At 45.7% G+C, this 26,949-nt stretch overlaps 1 protein-coding gene and 1 long non-coding RNA gene across 3 annotated transcripts in view; one reads left to right on the top strand and one right to left on the bottom strand.

Annotated features, from left to right (window-relative positions):
* The window catches only part of ST14 (ST14 transmembrane serine protease matriptase), a 34,231-nt gene extending 27,401 nt beyond the window's left edge, over window positions 1-6,830 (top strand). Inside the window, exon 20 of one of the 2 annotated variants that reach the window (XM_036397520.2) lies at window positions 6,477-6,830. In XM_036397520.2, the coding sequence (XP_036253413.1) occupies window positions 6,477-6,497 (21 nt within the window). In that variant the 3' untranslated portion in view covers window positions 6,498-6,830. The other variant, XM_036397519.2, reaches the window with a different exon arrangement.
* On the bottom strand, window positions 1,384-25,079 carry LOC118695757 (uncharacterized). The gene is made up of 6 exons (XR_004981580.1): window positions 23,486-25,079; window positions 23,198-23,338; window positions 22,846-22,909; window positions 8,051-8,799; window positions 3,987-4,079; window positions 1,384-1,598 (listed from the first exon to the last, which is right to left on the bottom strand). It is a non-coding gene; the product is annotated as an uncharacterized LOC118695757 (long non-coding RNA).
* Window positions 25,080-26,949: the final 1,870 nt, after the last annotated feature.

Below are 26,949 nucleotides of genomic sequence, written 5' to 3'. Positions count from 1 at the left end.
CAGCCAGTCAGAGCACTGAAAACTTCTCCCCAAGGAAGCAGCAGTTCCTCCTTGTGCACACAGCAGTTGGCAGGACAGGTGTGTGTTGTGAGGTTGTGAGGAAGCATCAAGTAACCTCCCTCCACTCCCCCGGCAGAGGTGCAAGGGCAACACCCTTCCCTGTGCCTGCTCAGTCCTTGTTCTCTACCCAAGTTTGAAGAGCCCACTGCTCATTTCATATAGTCCATGAACCAGCTTACCAAGCAATTAAAAAAAAACACCAGATCTTCCCATCCCACGATGTATCACTGTTGGGGGTTGAGTTTTTTGGGTTTTTTTTTCCTTTTCTTTCCTTGTTACTTGTGGTATTTTTTTTCCCTCTGAGTTGCTAAGTGCTGATGGCTGGGTGCTGAGAGGGAGGGCGAACTCCTCTGGTTTTTTGGGAGTTTCTCTCGGGGGAGGACAGAGATACCATGAGAATGGGAGGCAGGTAAAAACGACGGGGTTGGGGGGGCAGCCTCGCTCTCCCTTGCTCTTTGGCATCGGAGGAGGACAGCCAGGCTGTCACATACTGTGAGGAGATTTCATCAGCACTGCTGGAGCTCAGCCCTGAGGGACTGATCACCATCTGCTCATGTGCCCTGGGAATCCTGAACTTTGCCCTCCCTGCCCTGCTCAGAGCCAGGCCCCCGCTGCCCCACCCCTGCTGTTTTGTTCGGTAGTGCTCTGGCTTTATCCACGCTGTAACCCGCAGCCAGCTGCTTTGCTGGCATGTCCCCACAGTTCCAGCTACCGTGAAACTTCTGATACACCTTGCCCATGAGCCCAGGATTTTTGCTTATTCCTGCCAGCTGTGATGGTAACTGCACCAAAGGGGGAAGTGCCTGCAGCAAGAAGACTGTTACCGGGTCCCTGGTTCTGTTTGTTGTTAATGCCATAGTTGTTGTTGTTTCGTTTGCCTTGTTATACATACTAGTAAAGAACTGTAATTCCTATTCCATATCTTTGCCTGAGAGCCCCTTAATTTCAAACTTACAGTAATTTGGAGGGAGGGGGTTTACATTCTCCATTCCAAGGGAGGCTTCTACCTTCCTTAGCAGACACCTGTCTTTCAAATTGAGACAATTACCCTACCACAGACTTCTTAACCTCTACCACCTTTCCATCCTATCCTAAATATTTCCAGAATTCGCAGTGGTGTACATTGGATTTGCTTCTAGTTTTGTCCCCTGCATGGACACACTTTGGAATTTAATTCTCCCTTCTTGTCTTGAGTCATTAAAGCCAAAGATCATGGACAAAGATTATCTAACTAGTCTAAGTTAGAAAGTTTATTAACACCGGTGGGTGGCAGGGGAGTCATTCCAAAAGGCATGACCACACTGTACAAGGTTCTTTGTCCTCTATTTATTTCCCAAGATCTTACATACAATACGTATGCTTAACCCCAGCACCTCCCATCCTCTGTGTTAAAATGAGGTTATTAGTCCTTCAGGCATGTGCAATTCTTCTCTTGAATTGGGTCAGTGGTCTTGAATTGGGTTAGTGGTCCCAGGGATGAAGTCAACAACATCTTCGTCAGATCTCTGTGACCCTCTGGCATGATCCAAGGTCCCCTGCTGAAATTGAGGTTTTGGGGGTTCACTTAAGTTAGCAATATGAATTAAGCATTTAAATTTTAGCTTGTAGAATTGTGTGTTGAATTTTAACCTTTTACTTAAGAAACCTCTGCCATGGTACAAAGGGCATAGGAAAATGCAAATTTCTGAAGCTTCCTGTGATAAAGAACAATACCGGGAGAAGACCAAGGAATGCAAGAATGCAGATAAAGGGGCTCCTCTGGCTCCAAGCTGATCAAAATCGACAGACATACTCAGATAAGCACCAAGGGACCAAAGCATATGCACAAAGGAGAAGAGTTCAAAAGGTCAGTCATGAGGAAGACCACAGCCTTCAGCCTCAGAGACCACTGAAAGACCCCTGTGCGACCACCACAGCACACAATGCATGTTCAGAAGGGCATGGATCTAATTACCATGCGAGGCGAGGACAGGAGGGGCCAGGGGTTGAATATGCATGGAAAGGTTGTGTGATGTAATGTATATGGAACACCTTTGTGAATAAAGATGTGGCTCAGACCAGGACTCAGGGCACAAGTTTTCCTGAGAGCTATCTCGCTTGTGCTGGGTGCTGACATACATACCCACTTCATAACTACATCAAATTGTGGGGTCCATTTATTCTGCATATCACTTCACTGCTTCATGATTGATTGACATCAAGCCCAGGTGCTAACTATTGTTCTCCTGGTTTCAATATGTTCTTATAACAGTTCGCTTACTCCACTTCCTTCTACAAACAAGTTCATAATAGCAAACAATATAACAATCAGCTCTAGCTTAAGCATCTAATAATCATTAACCTATCGTCTACCTATCTACCTTACATCCTGATCAGTATGAATTGCTTCTAATCCTCAGCTGAAATCTTAACTTTTTGAAATCATCCTTCAGTGCGGGATACATTTGAGAGTATCCAGGGTCTGATCCCACTCATCTTTCATGGAAAATGGCATTATCCTGTCATGACTGATCTATTTTGCAGATGATATTTTAATAATTACTTCAGCATTACAGTCAAGCTACTGGTTATGCAGCATTGGCAGCACAGACAGGATAACAGAGAAAGCAATCCTTGGGAAAATCTTCAGCTTTTTAAGAAAAATCAAGCTTCTTGACTCAGTTCTAGGCACAAGCAAAACCTAAAATAAAACCAGCAAATGCCACATCTAGTTGCCCATGTAGTTCAGCATTTCAGCTGAAAAGGTCATCACTGAAGGAATGTTTATATTCTACAGGTTAAAACCTTCCCCTGTCCTTTAAGTCCTAGGACCTCAGTGCTCACACTTGTCAGCCTTCAAGTGACTATGACATTCTCCTTTCAAGCCTTTTTATTCAGAACATGAACCAAAGTAACCCAGAAAGGGTTAACCAGTACTCAAGTACTTCATTTGATTAGCATTAACCCCCTGCAGCTTTTTGCTGACCATTCTTCCAGGTCTGTCTCTGTCTCTCTGGGAACCCCTCAGGAACCCCGGCCAGTCCTGACTCGGCAGACAGTGGGGAGACAGTCTCCCATGCCCCGAGGGTACTGAGGGCACCTAGACTGGTCGCCTTTGCAGCAGAAGAGACACCAGAGACGTCGGTAGAGGATAAAGGGCCGTCTCTTAGCAGGGATTAATCCAAGGTTTTATTCAGGGGCTCTGGGGAGCTCCTGCACCTTAGGGGGCCTCCTGCTGGAGCAGAACACATCAGGCAGAGGCTTAGGAAAGCATCTCATGGTGAGCAGTCTGACAGTCTCCCAAGAGAAACAATGAAAACCCTGTGCTTGAGTCACTGAATACTGGAGCCAGTATAGCAAAATTTAGTGAAGGGAGCAAGCTTTCCCCCAAAGGAGGGAAATGGAGAATTGGAAAGAGCTGAGGTCATCCCATCTCCAAATTTTGTTGTTCCAGAAGTTTGCAGAGCTGATTGCTTACACAGCACAGAACAGGTAAGACAGACAACTAACAGTTGCTATCAAACATGCCAGAGTGAGTCAACCCCACCAACACAGCTCATATAACAGCCTTTGGGCCCTGGGCTGAGGTGAGGTGAGAAGCAGCTTCCAACAAGAAAAGCATTATGAGTATCTTCAGGAAAACTCACAGCCCATGGAGCAGCCAGGACAGCACAGGACCACAAGGTTGCAACAGCCACCTTGGTGGCCTTTAGCCTTGGCTTGTTAAATCTCCAAACTCAAATACTTCAGACAGAAGTTATATGACAAGAAATTTACACTTCACATAATGAAAGTGTGATGTTTATGTGTTCTCAGGCAAGCTCTTCCAGTTATTTACTAAGTCTGAAACCTCAAAACCTCCTAATAGTATAGGAAACTGCCCCAGTACCTCTGTACTGGTGGTCTGGTTGTTGTTCGGGAGCCACTTTCTTTAGAAACACCCTTACCTGAGCTGGGATGAGGAAGAAAAGTTACAAAAACTCATTCCTTGAGTAATGTCAGCCTTGGTGCTTTCTCTAGGAGACAACTGCTGCTAATGCCTGTAAAAAGTCAGACAGATCATTAGTTTCCTCACAAATCCCAGTACACACAAGATAACTTGAACACACGGTTCATCCATTAGAGACCCACCCTGGCTGCTGCATTCTCCAGCATGCTGGAAGATAAACACAAAGCAAAACCAACCTTCTGAGCCCTTCTGGATGTCTGGAAGGCAGCAACTGTCCATGCACGGACACCTAGCCTGAATAGAGGCTTGGTAGATAAGACAGGAGGTCTGTTACTCTTGTCAGAAGAGAAGAGAGCCCACTTGCCTGTTAAAACAAGCTATTGGCATAATGAAGAATTCTCATTTCAAGAAAATTTACATCCTTTCTGGGGGTTTAAGATGTGGTTTAGGGGTGTGTATTCTATTTCCCATCTATTAGAGGTGGGGCAGTTATCTTCTTTTAATTGGGCAGTTTACCTCTTCCACAACCAATTCTCCCTCTGGGGAGATATCTTCTTTTAATGGGCCATTGAGTCTCACTGCATGACTGATAAAATTATAGCATCATATTGTGAAATGCTTCGCCCAGGGGGAGGAGCCAAGTATTCCTACCTGGATACACTCTGAGATTTGGAACACCAGAAGCAGCCTTTTCCCACTGGATTCCCAGAGGAAGACCAGGCCCATCTACACCACCACTGGATCTCCAGAGGAAAACTACACCCTTTTACAGGATCAATGCTTCAACAGAACCACATCTGTCACTCCAGAAGGACTGCAGCCACCATTTAATGAGACTGCTACCAACACCCTGACTCACAGGGTGTCAGGTCATATTCTGACTCTGTCGGTCTTTTGTATTACTGCATTTTTAAAATATTTTTATTTTCTTCCCTAATAAGTAACTGTTATTCCTACTCCCATACCTTTGCCTGAAAGCCCCTTAATTTCAAAATTATAATAATTTGTAGGGAGGGAGTTTACATTTCCCATTTCAGGGGATGCTTCTGCCTTCCCTAACAGACACCTGTCTTTTCAAACCAAGACACTGCTTAGTAAATAAACAGGCTTAGGGCTGTTTGAACAGTCAAATATGACAGGTCTGTGTGGGAATCCATAAAATCAGAGGGTTTTGGGAAAGCTTCAAAAGGCTGGCCCTAGAGACAGCAGAACTGTGATTAGAGCTAAGCACTAGCCATAAAATAAGTCAGCAGAAAAATTATCTAAGAAGTAGAAAAGTAAGGACAACTAGAACAATGGTCTGTGTATTAATGCTTGGCTAGAATAACTCCCTAAGCTGCAGAAAAGTTTATCTAGCAAGATATTAGTAAGTTTTAAGCTTAATAATGGAGCTCTGTGCATTGTGTTTTAAGGCTTACAAGCAGGTATTGTATTCAAAATAAGGAAGCATTGTTTAAACTGAAGGTACGTGTGCTTATAGTGACTGGATGCAACTACTGTCAATGTGCTTTTGCTTTGTGTGATTGGTCAAAAAACTTATAAAGTAAGGTGTAACATTAAGTTCTTGGTCTGCTGCCTGGGATGTGAGCTGATGGCATCTTCCCATCGTTGTAACCATGTAATGAGACTGATGCTGGAAAATAAAACAGCTCAAGGCACATTCCTAACAGTCCCGTCCCGTTTGTTATTTGTACAGAGACCCCAGACCCCCCTGGGCAAGCACATCCGATCCCATAGAGGAGTGGGAACAGATAGGAGAAGACATCAAATACATTTCAAAAAACTTTTCATCAGTAATGGAGAAGTTATTCTACGGGAAGAGATCGGATGGAGTTGAGCTGCAGGCTATGGCATGACCAGAACGACCTTTTCTCACCTGCTTAGTGGGGGTACCTTTGAATGGCACACAAAGTATACACAAAGAAACACAAAATGTTGTCAAAATGCAACACTCTTCCCAGAACAATTGTAATACCACAACCCGCTGTATGGTACCATGGGATCTTTGAAATGATAATTTACCTGTTGCTTCATTTGAACCCCAAGACAGAGATTTTAGGGACATTATCAGCAGAAGGATGCGTCTTTTTTAATTATACACTGGGACATGATATGTGGGGCTGAATTGGAACAGGAAAGCAAAATGTTACCCCTGATAGTTTCTGAATTAAATAGATTGGCTTGCTTTGTAGTAAAAAGAGTAAATAACATTTCCGTAATTTTGAGTGCTTTAGCTATAGTTGTAGATAGTGTGCGGCATGCTACCTTGCAAAATCCTGCTGCCATTGATTTTCTTTTGTTAGCTCATGGACATCTTTGTGAAGAGTTTGATGGCATGTGTTGTATGGAGGATTTTCTGGGATAGATCACTGGCTGGAAGGGTTAGGTTTATCAAGCTGGGAGAAGAGCCTCATTCAAACTGGGCTTATTATTTTTTGTATTATAATTATTTCACTCATTGTACCATGTTTTTTATCCTATCTCCAAGGGGCCCTGCAGAGGAGGATAAAGGTTGCCTTTGTAGTTGAAAAACAAAAGGGTGCATCTGTGACAGCTAACAGCTGACCTGAAGGCATCACAGACACAAGTAACTTTGACTTAATCAGCCTGTACCCATGAGGAAAGGAAGTAAACATCTTTAAGGAAGAAAGCTTTGAGAAGCGGAAAGGCTTAACTGCAAGGAACAGATGCTGGCCAATTTTTGGCAAGCATGTACACAGGCAGCTATTGGACAGTGAACTGGGTGGCAACAAGTTACTAGCCAATTGGGATCAAACATGTGACTTTTGAAAACCACATAAATATGAGCTGTGAACAATAAAGATTGCTATTGCCGCTTGAACCCTTGAGTGTTATGTCTGTCTTTACTGCGACATTCTTCCACTCTAAAAAATTACACCTCATTCCAATCCCCCAAACAAAGCTCTCATTCACCCTTCTACCCACGTATCCATGCCAGAAATCCAGGACTTTGATATGAAAGGGTTATCACATCACCTTTCACCTCTCAATCCAACTTTCTGCAGATGAGTTCACTCCAATTTCACACCAATCTCACCCCAACTGTTAAAGTAAAAACTAATCGAGCCAGCTCTGGACCCAGAAGGACAGGAGAACAAACAGCAAATCCACTGCGGGTAAAGCTGCAATGGAACCAGAGAGTCTAAAATGAGGGGCACTAAATGGCTTATTTTTATGCATTTTCAGAACAATGTTTCCAGTATTGCAACATGGTTATTTGTGCCTAGATTTGTCAACCAGCACAGCAAGACCTTGCTACTAAGAGTCATAACAACAAGTATAGCTACAAGTGCCCAAGGGGTGAGTGGGCAAGAAGGGAAAGAGAGTGATGTCCTAACTGCCAGTGAGATGACACCCTTTGATATTAAACAGATAGCAAAGCTGCTTTGTACCCCAATTCATGTATGATGTTCGAGTCCACCTGGTGGCAATATGCAGATGATCAAGGGCTACGCAACCTAGAAGTACTGCGGCAAGATCCATGCTTTGGGGCTGGGGTTTTTCATCTTATGGGACTGCATCCCACTGACAACCCACAGTTGCAGGCACGTTTGCATCCTTTAATTTTAAGGCAAGCAAGACACTTGGGAATGCAGGCCCTCCTTAAAGTGGCAGACATGGTAACACCAACCCAGAGATATTCCACAATCAAACAGGGTCCCAATGAGCCGTAACTCCAGTTTATAGAACGATTATGAGATGCCATGGAAAAACAAATAGTAAACAATGATCCAAGAAATCAATATTGCAATTAGCTTGAGATAATACAAATGAGGACTGCAAAAGGGCTATAGATTTGTTACCAAAAGAAAATCCATCCTTAAATGAACTAATTGATGCATGTGCTAAAGTTAGGACCGAATCATATAGTATAGCTTTGTTAGCTGATTCTTTTAAGTTAATGCTCTGGTGTTATCGCTGTGGGCAACAAGGTCATGCGAAAGCAAACTGTCCCCGTATGTCTAACCACAGAGGACATATCAAAAGCAGAGAATTGGAGCTATAATGGGAAGCTGTAACCAATGTGGGAAGCCTGGTCACCTGGCCAAGCAGTGCAGGTCCAAGTTTCATCTTCATGGACAGCTTCTTGATGAGCAGGGAAACAGGAGCAGGAGAGCAATGGGGAAGCGCACGCAGACACAAGCATCTTCCCATCCCCTAGTGCAAGCCTATGCAGCCAGTTCACAGGAAGAACGAGAAAGGCAGCAGGTACGGATGTTTCCATCACCATCGCAATAATCATAAGCTCATTGCAGGTGCATAAAGTTCCTCTCGAGACCTGTGGACCTATAGGGAGGGGATTAAGTACTCTGTTATTAGGAAGATCAAGTGCAACATTACAAGGTGTTTTTGTTCACCTCTGTGTTATAGACACTGATTACACAGGACAGATATGTGCTATGGTGTCAACACCTACTCCTCCTGTGACTATCCCACCTAAAACTTGTATCGCCCAGCTTATGCCTTTCAAGTCTTGTGTTCCCAAAACAGACCCAAGGACATGAGGAGACCGAGGCTTTGGATCAACTGGAGAACCTCAGGTATACTGGACTCAGGTCATCTTTGACCAAATATGGTTTGTACACTTACTCAGGAAAGTGAGTAACTTTGTACACTTACCTGGGGCAAGTACATCTCACATAAAGGTCAGTGGTATGGTAGATATTGGAGTAGACATTACCATAATTTCTGCAGACAGATGGCCTCAGTTGTGGCTGACCATGACTGTAGGACCTGTTGCTGCTGGCCTTGGAGGTACCACACAGAGTCATCTAAGCAGCAAACCTGGGCTGGTAAAGAATCCTGAAGGTCAGACAGCCACTATATGTCCTTATGTTACTGCTGCACCACTTAACTTATGGGGAACAGACATCTTATCAGCATGGGGCGTCTGGGTAGGACAGATTTTTAACTGGGGACACTGTACTAAGAGGCATAAAGCAGCCTACACTAGCTCTGAAGTGGCTTACTGAGCAACCTGTGTGGGTTCAACAGTGGCCCCTTGAAAAAGAAAATTTAAATGCCCTTAAAGTTCTGGTTCAGGAACAATGGGCTTAAGGTCACATCAAGCCTTTGACAAGCCCATGGAACACCCCTGTGTTTGTAATAAAAAAGAAATCAGGTAAAAGAGGTTACTCCATTATTTAAGAAAAATTAATGCTATTATGGAGATTATGGGGGCTTTACAGCCTGGAATGCCATCACCAACTATTATACCCTCTACCTGGAACATTTTAATTGTTGATTTGAAATATTGTCTTTTCACCATTCCCTTATACCCAGATAATACCACAAAGTTTGCTTTTACAGTGCATTCCATCAATCATGCAGCACCAGTTGAACAATACCAATGGAAAATGCTGCCACAAGGCATGAAAATAGCCCCACAATTTGCCAGTGGTATGTTACACAGGGACTCTTAATAGTGAGAGAAGAGTTTCCAGGGGCATATTGTTATCACTATATGGATGACATCCTAATAGGAGCCCCAACCAAAGGAGGCCTTTTACAAATTCAGCCAGAATTAATGTGAGAACTGCAAGAATTTGCAGTTTTACAAATTGCACCAGAAAAGGTACAAAAACAAGAGGCTTACAAATTGCACCAGAAAATGTACAACAACAACCACCATGCAAATACCTGGGAGTTAAATATTAGATCAGACCATACAACCACAAACAATTCAATTCTCAACCAAAATTCAGACTTTAAATGGTGCAGAGAAGCTTTTGGATATGGCCTTATTTAGTATTAACCACCCCACAATTAGCACCCTTGTCTAACATCCTTAAAGATGACCCTGAGTTAACCTCCCCAAGGAAATTGACACTAGAAGCAAAAACCGCGCTGGAAACAGTAGAGCTGGCCATAACAAGCAGACAGGTCTACCAGATATGTCCTTAAGTTTGTGTTAGTGTTTGTTGTTGTTGTTGATCTACATCTCACAGGTACATTGGTCAATGGGACACTCAGTGGTCCGATCCACTACACATTTTAGAATGGGTCTTTTAACTGTACCAACCTATAAAGACATCACCTACTGTCTTTGAATTGATTGCACAATTAATCATCAAATGCTGTTGTCTCAGTTTGGAAAGACAGGTGTCTGCTGAGAAAGGCAGGAGCCTCTCTTGAAATGGAGAATGTGAGCCCTCCCTACCCCTCCAATTACTATAAATTTTAAATTAAGGGGCTCTCAGGCAAAAAAATATGGGAGCAGGAAATAACAGTTCTTTAGAAGGGAAGAAAATAAAAGGATAAAATAAACAATGCAGTACACTAGAATAACACTGAGAGGGTCAGAACTCAACCTGACACTCTGTTGGTCAGGGTGCTGGTAGCAGTCTAATTGGAATTGTGGCTGCAGCCCTCCTGGAGTGTCAGGGGTGGTTCTGCCGGAGCAGGGATCCTGTTGAAAAAGGATGTAGTTTTCTTCTGAAGATCCAGTGGAAGAACAGCAGCTGCTGTTCCTCTGGGAAATCCAGTGGAGAAGCCATGGTGGTATTCTAGAATCTCCCGATTATATCTGGGTAGCAATGCTTGGCTCTTCTTTCTCAGCCCAGCATCTCACAATGGGATGCTATAGTTCTTTTGAGTCATGCAGTGACATGCAGCCTGTTATCAGCAGATGTCCCCTCCCGAGGGAGGAGTGATTGTGGAAGAGATAAGGAAAACTGCCTACTTGACAAAAGACAACTGCCATACAGATGGTAATACATCCTGCCTTGCAATCTGGAACAGCTGTAAAAGATGCTTACAATTAAAAGATCCTGCAAAAATCATTGTACTTGTTCAACAGGAATATTTTGAATGGTGCTTTGCAAATAGCACAACACTACAGCTTCATAAAATTTCACAGGACAAATCACCTACCACTTACCCAGTCATAAACTGCTGCAGTTAAGATGACCTGGCACATCAGAGCCACAAAAATATGAAGTATTAGTTAATACTGGTACACTGTGTACCCTAATGCCATCGGGACACGTGGGGGCAGAACCTGTTTCCACCACAGCAATTCACCCTGTTGGAAGCCGAGGTGACCCTGACTGGGAAGGAGTGGCAGAAACATCCCATTGTGACCGGCCCAGAGACCCTGTGTATTCTGGGCATAGACTTCCTCCGGAACAGCTATTACAAAGACCCAAAGGGACTCAGGTGGGCTTTTGGAATAGCTGCTGTAGAGACAGACGGTATTAATCAATTGAACACCTTGCCTGAACTAGCAGAAAACCCATCTGCAGTAGGACTCCTGAAGGTGGAAGAGCAATGAGTATCAATTGCCACCTCAACTGTGCATTGCTGGCAGTGTCAGAGGAATCGAGATGCCACGATCCCCATCTGTTGTAGTGGGTCCACAAGTAGCCTCTGTGGGCAACCTGCACTCCCAGAGCTCGGAGCACACTTGCTTAAACTGCTGATGAATGAGGAGAGAGATGGGTCTTTGTGTGGCACTCCAAACGCAGTTTATTGTGATGAAGAGGGTCCGGGGACAGAGATGAAATGGGGCTGAGCATATGGGGTTTTATATGGGGGGCAAAGGGGCAGAGCACTGCAGTAAGCCAGGACCTATATGGGACAAGAGAGGGGAGAACATTCTAGGGAGAGTATATATAAGGAAAAAATGACAGTTGAACTGGTGATAACAACAAAACCTGCTGCATCAACATGAGCCTGCAAATATCCATGGGCGAGACCGTTGCATTCAGAGGGGTGTCTCTCTTTGACCTTGGTCATCTTTGCCCTGAGGTATTACAGTACCAATGCTAGGCCCCTGGGCCTCCACACCCATCCAAAAAATGATCCATGAGCTGGAGAGCCAAGGGGTGGTCAGCAAATTCACCTTTCAACAGTCCCATTTGGCCTGTGCGCAAGTCTGACAAAGAATGGAGATTGACTGTGGACTATTGTGGCTTGAATGACTCCACCACTGAGCACTCCTGTGCCAGACATGCTGGAACTCCAGTATGAGCTGGAGTCCAAGGCAGCAAAATAATCCACTGCTATTGACATTGCTAATGCGTTTTTCTCCATTCCTCTGGCAGCAGAATGCAGGCCTCGGTTTGCTTTCATCTGGATGGGCATGCAGTGCACCTGGAATCGACTGCCCCATGGGTGAAAGCGCAGCCCACCATCTGCCAAGGACTGATTCAGGCTGCACTACAAAAGGGTGAAGCTCCAGAACACTTGCAGTACATCAATGACATCATTGTGTGGGGAACATGGCAATGGAAGTATTTGAGAAAGGAGAGAGAATCATCCAGATTCTGCTGGAAGCCAGCTTTGCCATCAAAAAGAGAAAAGTCAAAGGACCTGCCCGAGAGATCCAGTTCCTCCGAGTAAAGTGGCAAGATGGACAGCATCAAATTCCCACTGAGGTCGTCAATAAAATCACCATGATGTCTCCACCTACCAACAAGAAGGAAACACAAGCTTTCCTAAGCGCCATAGGTTTTTGGAGAATGCACATTCCCGAGTACAGCCAGATTGTGAGCCCTCTCTACCTGGTCACCCACAAGAAGAATGATTTCCACCTTGGCCCTGAACAGCAACAAGTCTTTGACCAGATCAAGCACATTGCTCATGCAGTAGCCCTTGACCCAGTCAGGACAGGACCAAAGGTGAAGAATGTGCTTTACTCTGCAGCCTGGAACAATGGCTTGTCCTGGAGCCTTTGGCAGAAGGTGCCTGGGGAGACTTGAGGCCTACCACTGGGATTCCAGAACCAAAATTACAGAGGGTCCAAAAGCTACACTCCCACAGAGAAGGAAATCTTGGCCACCTATGAAGAAGTTCAAGCCGTCTCGGAGGTGACTAGCACAGAAGAACAACTCCTCCTGGCACCCCAACTACCGATGCTGGGGTAGATGTTTAAAGCAAAGGTTCCCTCTACCCACCCCTGCCACCAATGCCACATGGAGCAAATGGATTGCCCTCATCACACAGTGTGACCGAATTGGAAACCTGAATCACCCTGGGATTTTGGAAATAACTGCAAACTAGCCAGAAGGTGAAAACTTTGGTCTCACTGACAAAGAGAAGCAGGAACAAGTGATAAGGGCTGAAGAAACTCCACTGTACAACCAACTACCAGCAGAAGAAACACACAATGCTCTTTTCACTGCTGGTTCCTGTCGCATCGTAGGGATGAACTGGAAATGGAAAGCAGCCATATGGAGAAACAGAAGCTACTGAAGGAGAAGGTGGATCAAGTCAACTTGCTGAACTTAAGACTGTTCAGTTGGCTCTGGATATTGCTTAAAGAGAGAAGTGGCCAAAACGATACTGATTCATGGATGGTAGCCAGTGTTCTGTGGGGTTGGCTGGAAAGGTGGAAAAAGGCTAACTGGCAGCATAGGGAAAAACCAATCTGGGCTGCTGATGAGTGGAAAGACATTGCTTCTCGGGTGGAGAAGCTACCTGTGAAAGTCCATCATGTAGAGGCCCATGTTCCCAAGAGTCAGGCTAATGAGGAACACCAAAACAATAAGCAGGTAGATTAGGCTGCAAAGATAGAGGTGTCAAAGACAGACTTAGACTGGCAACACAAGGGACAGTTGTTCCTAGATCAATGGGTCCATGATGCCTCAGGTCATCAGGGCAGAGATGCCACCTGTAAGTGGGCATGAGACAGAGGGGTGGATCTAACCGTGGACAGTATTTCTTAGGTTATACATGACTGTGAGATGTCTGCTATGATCAAGCAAGCCAAGTGGTTAAAACCCCTATGGTATGATGGGTGGTGGTCCAAATATAAGTACCAGGGGAGCCTGGCAGATTGACTACATCACACTGTCTCAAACTTGCCAAGGCAAGTGCTACATGCTGATGATGATGGAAGCCACCACTGGATGGTTGGAAACCTACCCTGTGCCTCACACTACTGCTCAGAACACCATTTTGGGCCTTGAAAAACAAGTCCTTTGGAGGTGTAATATATGTTATAAAATAATTCATGCGTAAGGGGAGAATGTATACAATAAAAATTGTAAATCCAACGAGCCTCTGACCACGAGCAGCCCAGAGACGGACTACATTTGAATTACGAAACTCCTGGAGGCAGCAGGAGAACAATTCTTGGTTTACTACTGAAAGAACGTGGCCAGCATGGAGATGAGCTTCCTCCGGAGCTATCAGGGAACACCCAAGGGTGATCATTGCTTGGTAGATACCATCAATCAAGATAACCAAAGTTGCTAAGGAACATACATCTGAATATGCGACTTCCCCTGACATGATCAGAGCCTGCCACTACTCAGGAAACAGCAATTGTCCAGCCGTGCACAGTGAAAGAAACCTTCATACATATGTGGGGTTACAAAAGAAATCAGGGCACTTCTGCCTCAGGCATAAAAAACTGTTTAAAATAGCCTCACTGGAAACGGCATTCGTGAACAGAGGGAGATCTGATGCAATGGAGGTTGGATCTAGGTTCACCCAGCGCTGATCATGTGACCGACCAGTACCCTCAAGATTTGGAAGAATTAGAATATGCAGGAATGTGGAGAAATGCTTGTTTGGGATTATTCCTGATATGACCCCACAGGTGTGCGGCAACTCAGGGCAGGGAGTGGGAACCACTGGATAACCTCCCGAGTCCCTACCTGGTCCCTCTGCCCCAGCCCATGCAAGCCCAAGTCCCAGTGTCCGCAGCTGTGGGACCTCCACAAGCCCAGGTACTTCTGGTGCCTGTGTCACCTCCAGAAGCCTTGCTCCCAGAGGATCAGGCTTCAGCGTCTCTGCTCCCACAAGAACAGGCTTTGACACCTGTGCTACCACAGGAGCGGCCCCAGCCCACGCCACCACCCAAGTTGGAAGAGAAGCAAGCCCTCCCCCCAAAGGAGGACCCAGCTCTCCCCCAGCCCATCGAACACGATGAAGAACTAGGAAGGTGAACACTGACGGTAGTGAGGATGAGGAAGAAAAGCCCATCCTCTTCCCTTTACAGGAAGTGCTGACTGCTCCAGGAATTATCGGCTTCATGAATGTGCCAATCAATACCAAGGATGTCAGGGCTTTCAAAAAGGAAATGGGGAAATTGATGGACAATCCATTGGGGGTTGCAGAAAGACTAGATGAGTTCCTAGGAACCAGCATTTACAGTTATGATGACCTTAATGCAATATTAAGGTTGTTGTTCAACAATGAGGAAAGGGAAATGATCAGATAAGCTTCAATCAGAGACTGGAAACACAGGAACCCACAAGGGGAGCAAGGGGACCAGAGATGGCCAGATCAGAACCCATCTTGGAGCGCTCAGATGGAAGAAGGCAGACAGAGGATGATAAACCTCAGAAACATGGTAATACAAGATATATGGGGGGCGGTGCCAAAAGGGCAGAACATGAGCAAAGTACTCAGGGAGTGCCAGAGAAAGGATGAGACACCCACCAAATGGCTGGAAAGGCTGAGAAAGAGCTTCCGAATGTATTTGGGAATGGACCCTGAGTCCCCAGTCAGGGCAGTCCTGTTGAAAACTCAATTTGTGGCAAAGCTGTGGGAAGATATCAGGAAGAAACTAGAAAAGATAGAGGGATAGAAAGATAGAGAATTACAGGATTTTCTTTGAGAAGCCCAGAAAGTCTATATGAGAAGAGATGAGGAAAAACAGAAAATTCAGGAAAAAGAACTAGTGGCCACAGTAAGGGAAGCACAGAAACAAGAACAGGTCCGGGGTTCGGCAAAGTCAGCACCACCAAGGAAGCAGAACTCTTCCCAAGGTAAGGACTTAAACAACCAGAAAAAGGATATTGAGTGCTTTTACTGCAAACAAGAGGGCCACATTCAAAGGAATTGTCCAAAGAAAGTCAAGGATGAAAAAAATGTTTCAGGGAGACTAGAGGTGTCAGGGGCTTTTTAATTTGAGGTCTGGGACATCCAAGGAGCCCTTGATGAAGTTGAGATTGGGACGCCACAAGCAAGAGGTGGTGTTTTTAGTAGATTCTGGAGCTGAGTGGACCACTGTACAGCAATTACCACTGGGATGCTCAATAAGTGATGATACTATGATGGTAATCAGGGCAAAAGGGGAACTTTTTAAGGTTCCAATTATTAAAAACGTGGAAATAGAATCAGAGAATAAGCGTTGCATTGGAAATATGTTACTGGTCAAGGAAGCAGAATACAATCTGCTGGGAAAGGATCTGAATGGTGACACTAGAAATCAGCCTAGTGGTGCAGAATTCCCAGCTCAAGGTGAGGTTGTACCAACTCAGTGCCGAAGATGAAGGGAGGATAGATCTGAAGGTTTGGTAAACTCAAGGGGAGGCTCGGAGGTTGGACATCGAACCGATTCACATTGAAATTGAGAGGCCAGAAGACCCTGTTAGGGTAAAACAGTACCCCATCCCCATGAAAGGGAGGAAGGGGCTGAAACCAGTGATCAAAGAATTAGTGAAGAAAGGAATGTTGGAGCTGTGCATGTCCAGACACAATACCCCGATACTGGCAGTACGGAAAACAGATGGTAGTTATAGGTTAGTGCAAGATTTAAGGGCTGTGAATCAAAGGACTAAGACACTGTTCCCCACAGTTTCAAATCCTTCCACTTTGTTGAATAATGTCTCTCCTGAGGACACGTGGTACAGCATGATTGATCTAAAAGATGCCTTTTGGACCTGTCCTTTAGCTAGGGACAGCAGAGACTATTTTGTGTTTCAATGGGAAGACCTAGAAACCAACCAAAAACAGGAATTCAGGTGGACATCTTTGCCTCAGGGGATGGTGGACTCACCAAATTTGTTTGGGCAAGCACTCGAGCAAGTGCTGAGTCACTTTGTACCAGTGGAAGGAACAAAATTATTGCAGTACATAGACGATTTACTGATTGCTGGTCCAAGAGAAGAGGATGTAAGGATGAGCACTATAGCGCTCTTGAATTTCTTAGGGGACAAAGGATTGAAAGTGTCTAAGTTGAAACTGCAGTTTACAGAGCACGAAGTCAGGTATTTGGGCATTGGTTAACAAAAGGTAAGAACAAATTAGATCCCGGGTGGGTGGCAGGGATCATTGCCCTGCCTCCTCCATGGACAAAGAGAGAAGTGAGACAATTATTGGGGCTTTTGAGATATTGCTGGCAATGGATTGAAGGATATAGTGAGAAGGTAAAGTTTTTATATGAAAAGCTCACCACTGACAAATTGAAATGGACAGAAAGTGACGAGGAGAAATTTAAGTAATAAAAGAAGCACTCGTGGCAGCACCATGCTGAGCCTCCCTGACGTGAAATTGCCTTTCCAGTTGATTGTAGACGTCAGCAGTCACACTGCCCATGGTGTGTTGATGCAGGACTGGGCGGGGGCCAGGAAACCGATAGGTTACCTATCTAAGCTTCTGGACTCTGGGTTGGCCCTTTTGTTTGCAGGCAATTGTAGCTGTGGCATTGGTGGAAGGAGCTAAGAAGGTAACCTTTGGGGCTCCGTTGGTAGTATACACAGCGCATAATGTGCAGAGTATACTACAACAAAAGGCAGACAAATGGCTCACTGACGCTAGGTTGCTAAAGTATGAAGCCATTTTGATTCACTCACCCGACTTGGAGCTATGAACAATGACCGCACAAAATCTGGCCCAATTTTTGTTTGGGGAGGTCTCAGAGAAGTTTGTACATAACTGCGTGGAAGTGGTGGAGCTGCAGACGAAGATAAGACCGGATTTGGAGGAGGAATTAGAAGAGGGGGAAAAATGGTTTGTGGATGGATCAGTGAGAGTCATACAAGGCAAAAGGAAATCAGGATATGCAGTCGTGAATGACAGGACAGGAGAAGTGATAGAAGCAGATCCTCTGAATGCGGGATGGTCGGCTCAAGCATGTGAACTGTATACAGTCTTGAGAGCTTTGGAAAGGCTGAAAGGGAAAAAGGGGACAATTTTTACAGACTCCAAACATGCTTTTGGGGTGGTCCACACATTCGGGAAGATCTGGGAAGAGAGAAGGCTGATCAACACTTGAGGACAGGGACTGGTGCATGGAGAATTAATAAGGCAAATTTTGGAGGTGATAAGGGAGCCAGAGGAAATTTCAATAGTACACATAAAAGGGCATCAGGCGGGAATGCAGTTTGGAATCTGGGGAAACAACCTGGCAGACAAAGAGGCCAAGAATGCGGCGTTACTGATGGTAAGTACCCTGAAGGTCAAAGGAACTGAGGCTCCAGAATATCCTCCATAGTCCTCCCAAAAAGAAATTGAAGGGTATGAGAAAATTAGGGGAAGATTGGAGGAAGGTAAATGGAAATTACCGGACGGGAGAGAATTAGTGTCAAAAGGTTATACCAGAAGAATCTTAAGGAGGTTGCACCAACAAACTCACTGAGGGGCACAGGCCCTTGCAGAACAGTTCTTGAAATTTTTCGAGTGCAGAGAAATTTATGAATTGGCCAATCAGGAGATATAAGGATGCTTGATCTGCCAGAAAGTTAACCGAGCTAAGGCATGACAAGTAATCCTGGGGAGCAGACCCATAGCATACTGACCATTTGAAAGAATTCAAGTTGATTTTACTGAACTGCCCAAGGTGGGAAGGTACAAATTCTTGTTAGTAATAGTGGATAAACTGACCCATTGGGTGGAAGCCTTTCTGAGCTCGAAGGCAACAGCTCAAACAGTATCCAAAATACTGTTGGAAGAAATTGTACCGCAATATGGGGTAGTGAACTACATAGATTTGGACCAGGGAACTCACTTCACTCCAAAGATTATTAAGCAGTTGGCTGAGGCTCTAGGCATCTGGTGGGAATACCACACTCCATGGCATCCCCAGAGTTCAAGACAAGGGGAGAGGATGAATCAGATACTGAAAGCACAATTATCAAAATTAATATTAGAAACCCGGATGTCCTGGCTGAAGTGCCTCCCCCTTGCCTTGCTTAATATCAGGACTATGCCTCACTCAGAGATGGGGCTCTCACCATTTGAAATGTTATATGGAATGCCATATGAACATGGAATGATGGTGGGACACCCCAGGTTAGAGGATAGTCAAATTCAACCTTACTTGATAGCGATAAATAAGAATTTGCAGGAACTAAGGAAACATGGGATAGTATCCCAGAATGCTCCTCTGGGGTTTGCTATCCACAAAATATGACCGGGAGACAAAGTGCTTGTGAAAGTGTGGAAAGAAGTTCCCCTCTCCTCTCACTGGGAAGGTCCCTTTCTTGTCCTTCTGACAACAGACATGGCCATTTGGATGGTGGAAAAAGGCTGGACACACGCATCGCGGGTGAAAAAGGTTGAGCATCAGGAGGAGGCTCCCAAGTGGAGGATCACCTCTTCCCCTGGAGATTTAAAGATAAAGCTCTACCAACCAAGTAAATGACTGATGGAGAGCAGATAAGTTGTATACTGTCAAATTGTGTATGTTATCTGTTTGTGCACTTCAAGTGCGAGTACTGTCTGGAAGTCTTTGTTATACATTGTCGAAGGGGACAGTGGCCTCAGTGTTTGGAGGAGGAACTCAAACTGACTGACTGCATTCTAACTCTCGCCACAGATCTAGGAATAATAGAATTGGACTCTCAAGAGTGGTATCACATATTCAAGAACGGTGTAAGAGGGAAACTAGATTCCAAGGCTGAGATCTTGGAGGTCAAGTGCTGGAAATCGATCAGGGTGCCTTGCAGCTCAGATGCAGTCAAGGTATCAAGGTGGGACGCCTTTAAGAGGAGGTATGCGGCTCGGCCCGAGGGTGAGATCCTGGAAGAATACTCTTGCTGCTGAGAAGATGGTCTTCCTCACACTGGTGGCACCCCAGGGGGTGCAGGCAAAGGCAGAGGAGTATGTCTATGGGCCTGAGCCTAGTTGTGTGCAAAGCAACTCGTTTGTACACTGAGATCCCGTCTCAGACAGAAGGGCAGAATCCTGTTGAAGAGTGCAGACAATGCACTGGGATTGTCCAAGAGGGACAAGAGGGAGAGGGAGTCTCAACATACTAAGCCCTGAAAGATTGCATCATGGAACAAGACAGGTACTGCATCATGAATGGCACTCAATTGAAATTATGTAGATTGGGCGAAGAAACATTATGTTTCAATCAAAAGGCGAGAGTTAAGGGCGGGCTGTCAAAAGGGTTCAATCACAAAAGACAAAAGAGGGATGCAGGAAAGACATCGGTCCCTGTTTGCAACCAATGCAATCAAACTGTGTAGGTCGGGGGAAAAAATGAATCACTTTTTGTAGCATATTATCAAGTTAACCCATTGTGTTATGATCATAACCAACTTGAAATGTGTATAATGAACGGGAAAACGTACTAGGTTGGAAAGAATTTGAAATATGAGAATAAGCTCCCCCTGAACAGCGAGCCTGTCATCTTGGACCTCCTTGAGGCAAATGATGACAGGGCCTGTCTGCAATAGGACAGGGCTTTCTGCTTCTTGAAAATCAAGGAAGGGATAGATCCCAAAAGCAAAATGAAGCAGATGGCTCAGGAGTTGAAGAGACAGGAAGCAGAACTGAAGAAAAAGAGGGTGGAACAAGAAAGGTTGAAAGCTCTGAGTGAGCAATATGAGGAACTCGAGAGACAATATGCTGACTGGGGACTATCTGCCCCAGATCAAAATTTATTCATTGACCTTGTCCAGGAAATTGCCACGGAACTGGGATTGTCAAATTGTTGGATTTGTGGGGGCTAAAATCTGCTGAGAAATGGCCTTGGAAAGGTGAGAGCTTAACCCCAGAGCAGCTGTTGAAATGGGATAACACCCGGGTCTCCAGGATGACTCAGAGACCTGAGGGCTGGGTGTTGGACCAGAGGGTGATTGGAATGATTTGTATCAGCAGGGAGGGAAAAGAATATACCAAGGTGGTTGGGTATACCCCGTGTATATCTGCATTAGCAGTAATTCAAGCAGTAGGAGCAAAGTCTAGCAACCAGAGCCTCCTACAGGATACTGGAGTCAGAAAAGAGAGACAAATTGTGAACGGAACGATAAGATTGGACTTCATTGGGTCAGAACTTCTGGAGTTAACCTTTACCAATCCTTGGGGGAATTAAGAGAATATTGGAAGGAACCAGGCAGAGCAAACATCAGGTGGAAAGCGCCTGTCGAAATTTACTGGATCTGTGGGAAGAAAGCATGCAGTGAGTCACCCCCAAAGTGGAAAGGGTCGTGCACCTCAGGCATGATACAACTTGTGTTCTTCACTCTCCCCCAGTCAAAAAGCAACCTGTTAGGGGCTCCCTTGTATGAGACTCTGAACAGGGACAAGAGAAGTTTGAAAAAGAAATTCCCTGCCATGGGAGGCAGTCAGACATGGGGAGAGGAAGAATGGCTTTAATTAAAGGTTTTAATTTGATGTAATGTTGGTATGGGGAAAAAATTGCGGTGGATAATGTTGGGGGTTGGGGTTTCTTTCTTTCTTTCCATTTCTTTCCTTATTACTTGTGGAATTTTTTCCCATTGAGTTGCTAAAAAGCACTGATGACTGGGTGCTTGAGACAGCAGGGAGGGGGAACTCGTTTGGTTTTTGGGAGTTTCTCTGGGCGGGGGGGACAAAGATACTGAGAGAATAGAGGCAGGAAAAAGAGGGGGGCTGGGGAGTTGGGGATGCTATCACTCTCTCTCTGGGCCTCAGAGGAGGATGGTCAGACCTGCGGCTTGGAGAAAGCAATTCACTGCCACCAGCACAACCAAGCTGAGAGCTGCCTTTCTTCTGCTGCTGGGACCTGCATCCCCCTGCCCAGAAGGGCTGTGCCGCAGTTTCCAGCCATCGCCGCAAAGTTTCTGGTACATCTCATCCACTGCCCCAGGATTTCTGCTGACCCCTGCCATTCCAGCTTGCTGCTTCCAAGAGTCCTGTTGGGGCACTGCGATCAACTGCCCCAGGAGTTTTTGAAGCAAAGCCTCTCTTCCACCCATCCTTGTCTCGGACAAAGCCGCCATTGCCACGTGCTCCCCAAGCCAGTGCTGCAACTACATGGGGATCACCGCACCTGCCCTGTCCACTGGAAGCCACCAGTGCCCCTGCTGTGACGGTAACTGCATCAAACGGGAAAGTGACTGCAGTCAGGACGGCTGTCACTGGGTTCCTAGTTCTGTTTATTATTAATACTGTAATTGTTGTTTGTCAGATTATGACCAGCTTTTTTACAGAGATGGGGCAACTGGGAAGAGCTTTAAAAGATTCAATTCCATTATCAGTCTCGATGAAAGGTGAGACATAAGAGATGTAAAACTCAATGCCATTCTATCAGAAGCCAACCTATTTCCTGGTTACAATACCTTATAAATGTTTTTCAGCCTATTAGCTGTTGCCACACAATACTGCTAATATTTCTAACACCAATCACCAATATTTTTACCTCATGTGGTCCTGCTACAATGCATCTTTCACAGTTCTAATTCTCTAAAATATCTGGTCTTTTTGCAAGGCCATATTTTGAAGCTTGTTGAAACTTGTTTCTAGTTCAATCTCTCTCTCAGCAATGTAATATCTATTCCATGACCTTCCTAAATCAGCACCTTATCTCAGAGTTTGCATACAGATGTACAAGACTGTGTGAGCTTTCTGTCAGGTTTCAAATTACAAATCCATTTCTCACAGTTGTTTTGTCTGCCTTGTTATACATACTAGTAAAGAATTGCTATTCCTATTCCCAAATCTTTGCCTGTGAGCCCCTTCATTTCAAATTTATGATAATTTGGAGGGAATTTGCATTCTCCATTCCAAGGGAGGCTCCTGCCTTCCTTAGCAGACACCTGTCTTTCAAACCAAGACATCATCCTTTTAAGGGGAGCCAGAATTGTCTCTGTCCTCCTCCCACTTGGGGGAGCCAAGGCATCCCTGTCCTCCTTATTTTTGGGGGGATAGTGGGTGGTCCCCATTCTCCTTACCTTTTGGGAGGCCTGTGGGTGGTCTCTGTCCTCCTTGCTCCAGGGAAGTCTCCGTCTTCCTTACCTTTGGGGGAAACATAATGGTCCTTGTCCTCCTCTGCTATGGCAGGTTCAGGGGAGCTTTCATTCTGCTCCCCTAATGGGGGGACCAGGGGGGTTCCCATCCCTCTACCCTTTGGGGGGAGCTGGGGTGGTCTCTGACCTCATTCACTACAGGGAGACTGGAGAGTCTCTGTTGTCCTCTTATTTAGAAGAGCTGGGGTTGTCACTGTCCTCCTCTTGTCTGGGGAGCCCAGGGTTCCTCCATCCTCCTTACCTTATGGGGGGACTGGGTGGTCACTGTTCTGCTTACCTTTGCGGGGGGGGTGGGCGTGGTCTCCATCCTCCTTGCCCAGGGGAAAGGTCACAGGGAGGTCTCCACTGTCTTCCCCTTTAGGGGCCTGGTGTGGTCTCCATGCTCCTCCCCTTTGGGAGACATCCCTGTCTTCTTTACCTTTGGGGGGACCATTAGTCTCCATTATGCTTAACTTTGCAGTGGGCTGGTGGGGTGGTCTCCTTCACCCTCCTGCTTTAGGGGGAGGCCTCGGGAGTCTCCTTCCTCCTCCCATTTAAGGGAGGCTGAGGGTCCCATTCTCCTTACCTTTGGTGGGGGCCAGGAGCAGTCTCCAACCTTTTCACTCTGTGGAATAACCTCGGAGGAGGTCTGCATTCTCCTAACCTTTGGGGGAACCATAGACAAGTTAAAACTCCACTGTGGAGGGCCTGAGGGTCTCTGTCCTTTTCCCCTTTAAGGAATGGCCCTGGGGGGTCTCCATCCTCCTCTGATATGGGGGGTAAAGGGGGCTCTCTGTCCTCCTCCCCTCTGTGGGGGCATGGGGGTCTCTGTGTCCACTCCCTGGGTGTTTCTCTCCATCTTGCTTGGGGATGACTTGCATGGGTGTCTCTGTTGCTTTTGCTCTGGGCAGTCCTGGCCTTGTCCATTCTTTTCACCATTGAGGAGGGTGGTCTCTGTCCCTCTTGGTTCACTCGGTGTGGCCACTGGTGTCCAGCCTGAGCACCCATTACCAGCGTCAGGGACTGGGCAAGTCTTAGGGATGGGAGAGGTGCCAGGAGTGGGGGCGGGATCAGGGACAGGGTGAGGGAGGGATGGGGAGGGGTCGATAGTTGGGCTTTGTTAGGGCGGGACTGGGGCTAAGAGGAGGCTGGGGTGAGGGCTGAGGGTGGTGTTAGACCTAGGACTGAGGTCAGGGCTAAATGTGGGATTGGGGTGAGGGCTGGGGCTGGGATTATTTGATAGAAAATAAAAGTTGCAAAATTATTTCTTTCTGCTCCATTCATATTCATCTGCTCCAGTTCTGTTTTCAGAGTGCCACCTTTTCAGCTGACTGTATTTGTGTTCTCCTTTCTCTTTTGCCTTTCTTTGCCTGCTCCGTTTCTCTCACAGTCTCTCTTGACTCAGGGTAGCTCCCACCAAAGACCCTCCCCTGATTTAATTCCCAATCCATGAGCTAAAACAACCATGGGTGAAGTTATGAAGGCTGGCAGTGAAATGTCATTATAAGATCTTGTTCCACTTGAATTTTGGACTCTTCTTAAGAGCTTTGCCTTCAAGGGCAGAAACATTCTTTCCCTGCTGGGAACTGGAATTCCAGACCCTTGGAGTGTGTGCCATGGATCCCAGACGGGCATTCCTGAGGCTCCCAGGATGCTGTCCAGCCATGTCTCCCAAGGGAGCTGTGTAGGGACAGGGGCAAGGTCCAGCAGCTGCATTGGTTCTGCAATGTCACAATAGGTTCCTCAGTATCACCATGGTCTCCTTGGATCCACAAGGTCACAATGGTCAATTGGTTCCATGAGACCCTGTTTTATCACAATGTCCCCTTGATTCCATGAGTTTCTGAATTGTCAACAGCAGTTCCTTGGTTCCAATGATGTCCTGGTGTGTCCCAATGGATATTTGGTCCCATAAAGTTCTGCGGTGTCAAATTGGCCATTTGGTTCCATGAGGCACCTTCGTATCATGAGGATCTCCTTGGTTCCATGTTGCCCAGAAGTGTCACAGTGATCTCTTTGTCCCAGAGTGTGACAAATGGCCCCTTGGTTAAAAGAAGTCCCACAGTGTCACAAGGGTCTCCTTGGGCCCAGGAGGAACACAACAGCTTTACATAAACATTGAGCAACCCTTGCCTAACACACCTGGGCACATCTGTCTGCATCCCAAAGAGAGGTTAAAGGTGAGGATGGCACCAGCAGCTCCCATCTGCAACAGAGCAGGGAAAAGGACAGGGACAGAGAATTCAGCTGAAAGATTCAGAGAATTCTGCTTACAGAGATCATTTCTGGTCACATTGCCCCTTGTAAAGAGGTGACATCATTCCAGGCACCTTGTACTGAGCATGTGGCTCTTGAGTGGGGTTTGTGGTTTAGGAAACCTGCTCAGGCTTTTCCATTCCTTCCTTACAAACAGGAAAACTTCTCCCAGGACTGTGTGCAGGCACAGCCCTGAGGAGAGCAGGTGGGACATGGTGCAATGGGCTGGGACATGAAGCTGCAGAACTCAGGGGACAAGGTTCTGATGCAGGGCACAGGGATGTCACTTCAGGGTGGAAAATGTCAGACATGGTGGGGCTGGGGGTGAGGAGCAGGTTGGCCAAACAGGGTCAGCCCACAAGGGGCTCGTTCTTCCTACTTGTCCTACTTGTCTGAGCAACAAGATCAATTGGAGAACACTTCTATCAGCTCTTCTCTGAACTGAAAAATAAAGAAATACTCACGTGATTAAAACAAAACTCCTAAGGTGCACTTTGAAGTCTTCTTCTTTAACAGAACTCCAAACTGACTTGAATCAGCTGTACGGGCCCAGAAGACTTGAAAACAATTGAGGGAAGACAAAGAGCCCCCTAGGGCTTTCTGTATTTTAATCAGCCCCACGGTGGATTTGGGGCTGAGTTCAAGACCCTCAGGTGTTATGAACAAGTTCATAAGTTAATATAATTAGAGCTGGTAATGTTAATCTGAAATTGTAATAAGTTAATTGTGTTAATTAAATTGTTGTTAAATGTTAAAGGTTTAAGTTACCCCCACTGTAAATCCCCTTACCTTACTGGTAAGCATCTGTCGCATACTGCCTCCACTGCTCCCCAAAATGGTGTCAGGTAACATCCCTGGGAAAGTATGCAAATTAAGAGACATTCAAGAAAATCTAACAAAAGACCATAAAAACGACAAGCTAGCTGGAGATTTAAAGAACTGACAGGTCCTACTAGCGAAAAGTTCTCCTACTCCACCAGCAAGGTTTTAGATGTCATCGTGACCTGACTAGAACTGGGTCAGAATGAGGACCCTAGATGATGAGCCAAACAGTTGTCTTCCTAGGCACGCCTGTGAGGACAGAAGGCTCAGTTCTGCTGTGAAGCAAAACTGCCTACCTCCTTCTCTGCATAGCGGAAGGGAGTAATGGTGGTGTGTGCGACCCCTCAGGGCCCCACCCAGAGCTCATCACTCAATAAAGGCATCCAAAAGGAGCAGGTCTCCTTGCCTATTCTTTTCGTCACGGACTGAGAGAAGGTTGCAGAAGCTGCTCAAGGCGTCAGAAGCAAAACTCCAAGTCCCTTGGAGCATCAATGAGCTGCACTGAGAGCAGGGACTGCCAGAGCCTCCCTGGGGACTGGTGAGAGAAGGTGCTTGAGGCCAGGGTTGCAGGGAGCCAAAGGCTCTGAGCAGGGAACTGCAATGCTGAGTGTCATTTATAAAACCCCTTAATTGGCTCTTGCATTAGTGACTGTTTTACATTTGTAACCGTTAATTAGCTTTTGCATTTAGAACTGTTTAAAGTTACTAGTTTGATCGATTCAAAGGGTTCAAGTTAATGAGGTAAATATTATAAAATCATTATGAAGTTATAATAATTATTCAGTACATTCCAATTGAATGCTTAGTAATAGTTAACAAAATAAGAACCATACTATTTTTATAATTCTTTGTTCTTAACCTAATTACATTATTTGTAAGTTTAATGATCTCTTTTAAATATCACACTTTCAAAGATCTCGGTGCAGTTTCCCCCCACCAAGAGCACGCAGCATTTTACAGATTATTTCTAAC

Source organism: Molothrus ater, chromosome 22, assembly GCF_012460135.2.
Source record: "Molothrus ater isolate BHLD 08-10-18 breed brown headed cowbird chromosome 22, BPBGC_Mater_1.1, whole genome shotgun sequence".
NCBI lineage: Eukaryota > Metazoa > Chordata > Aves > Passeriformes > Icteridae > Molothrus > Molothrus ater.
This window is presented reverse-complemented; position numbering and strand designations above follow the sequence as displayed.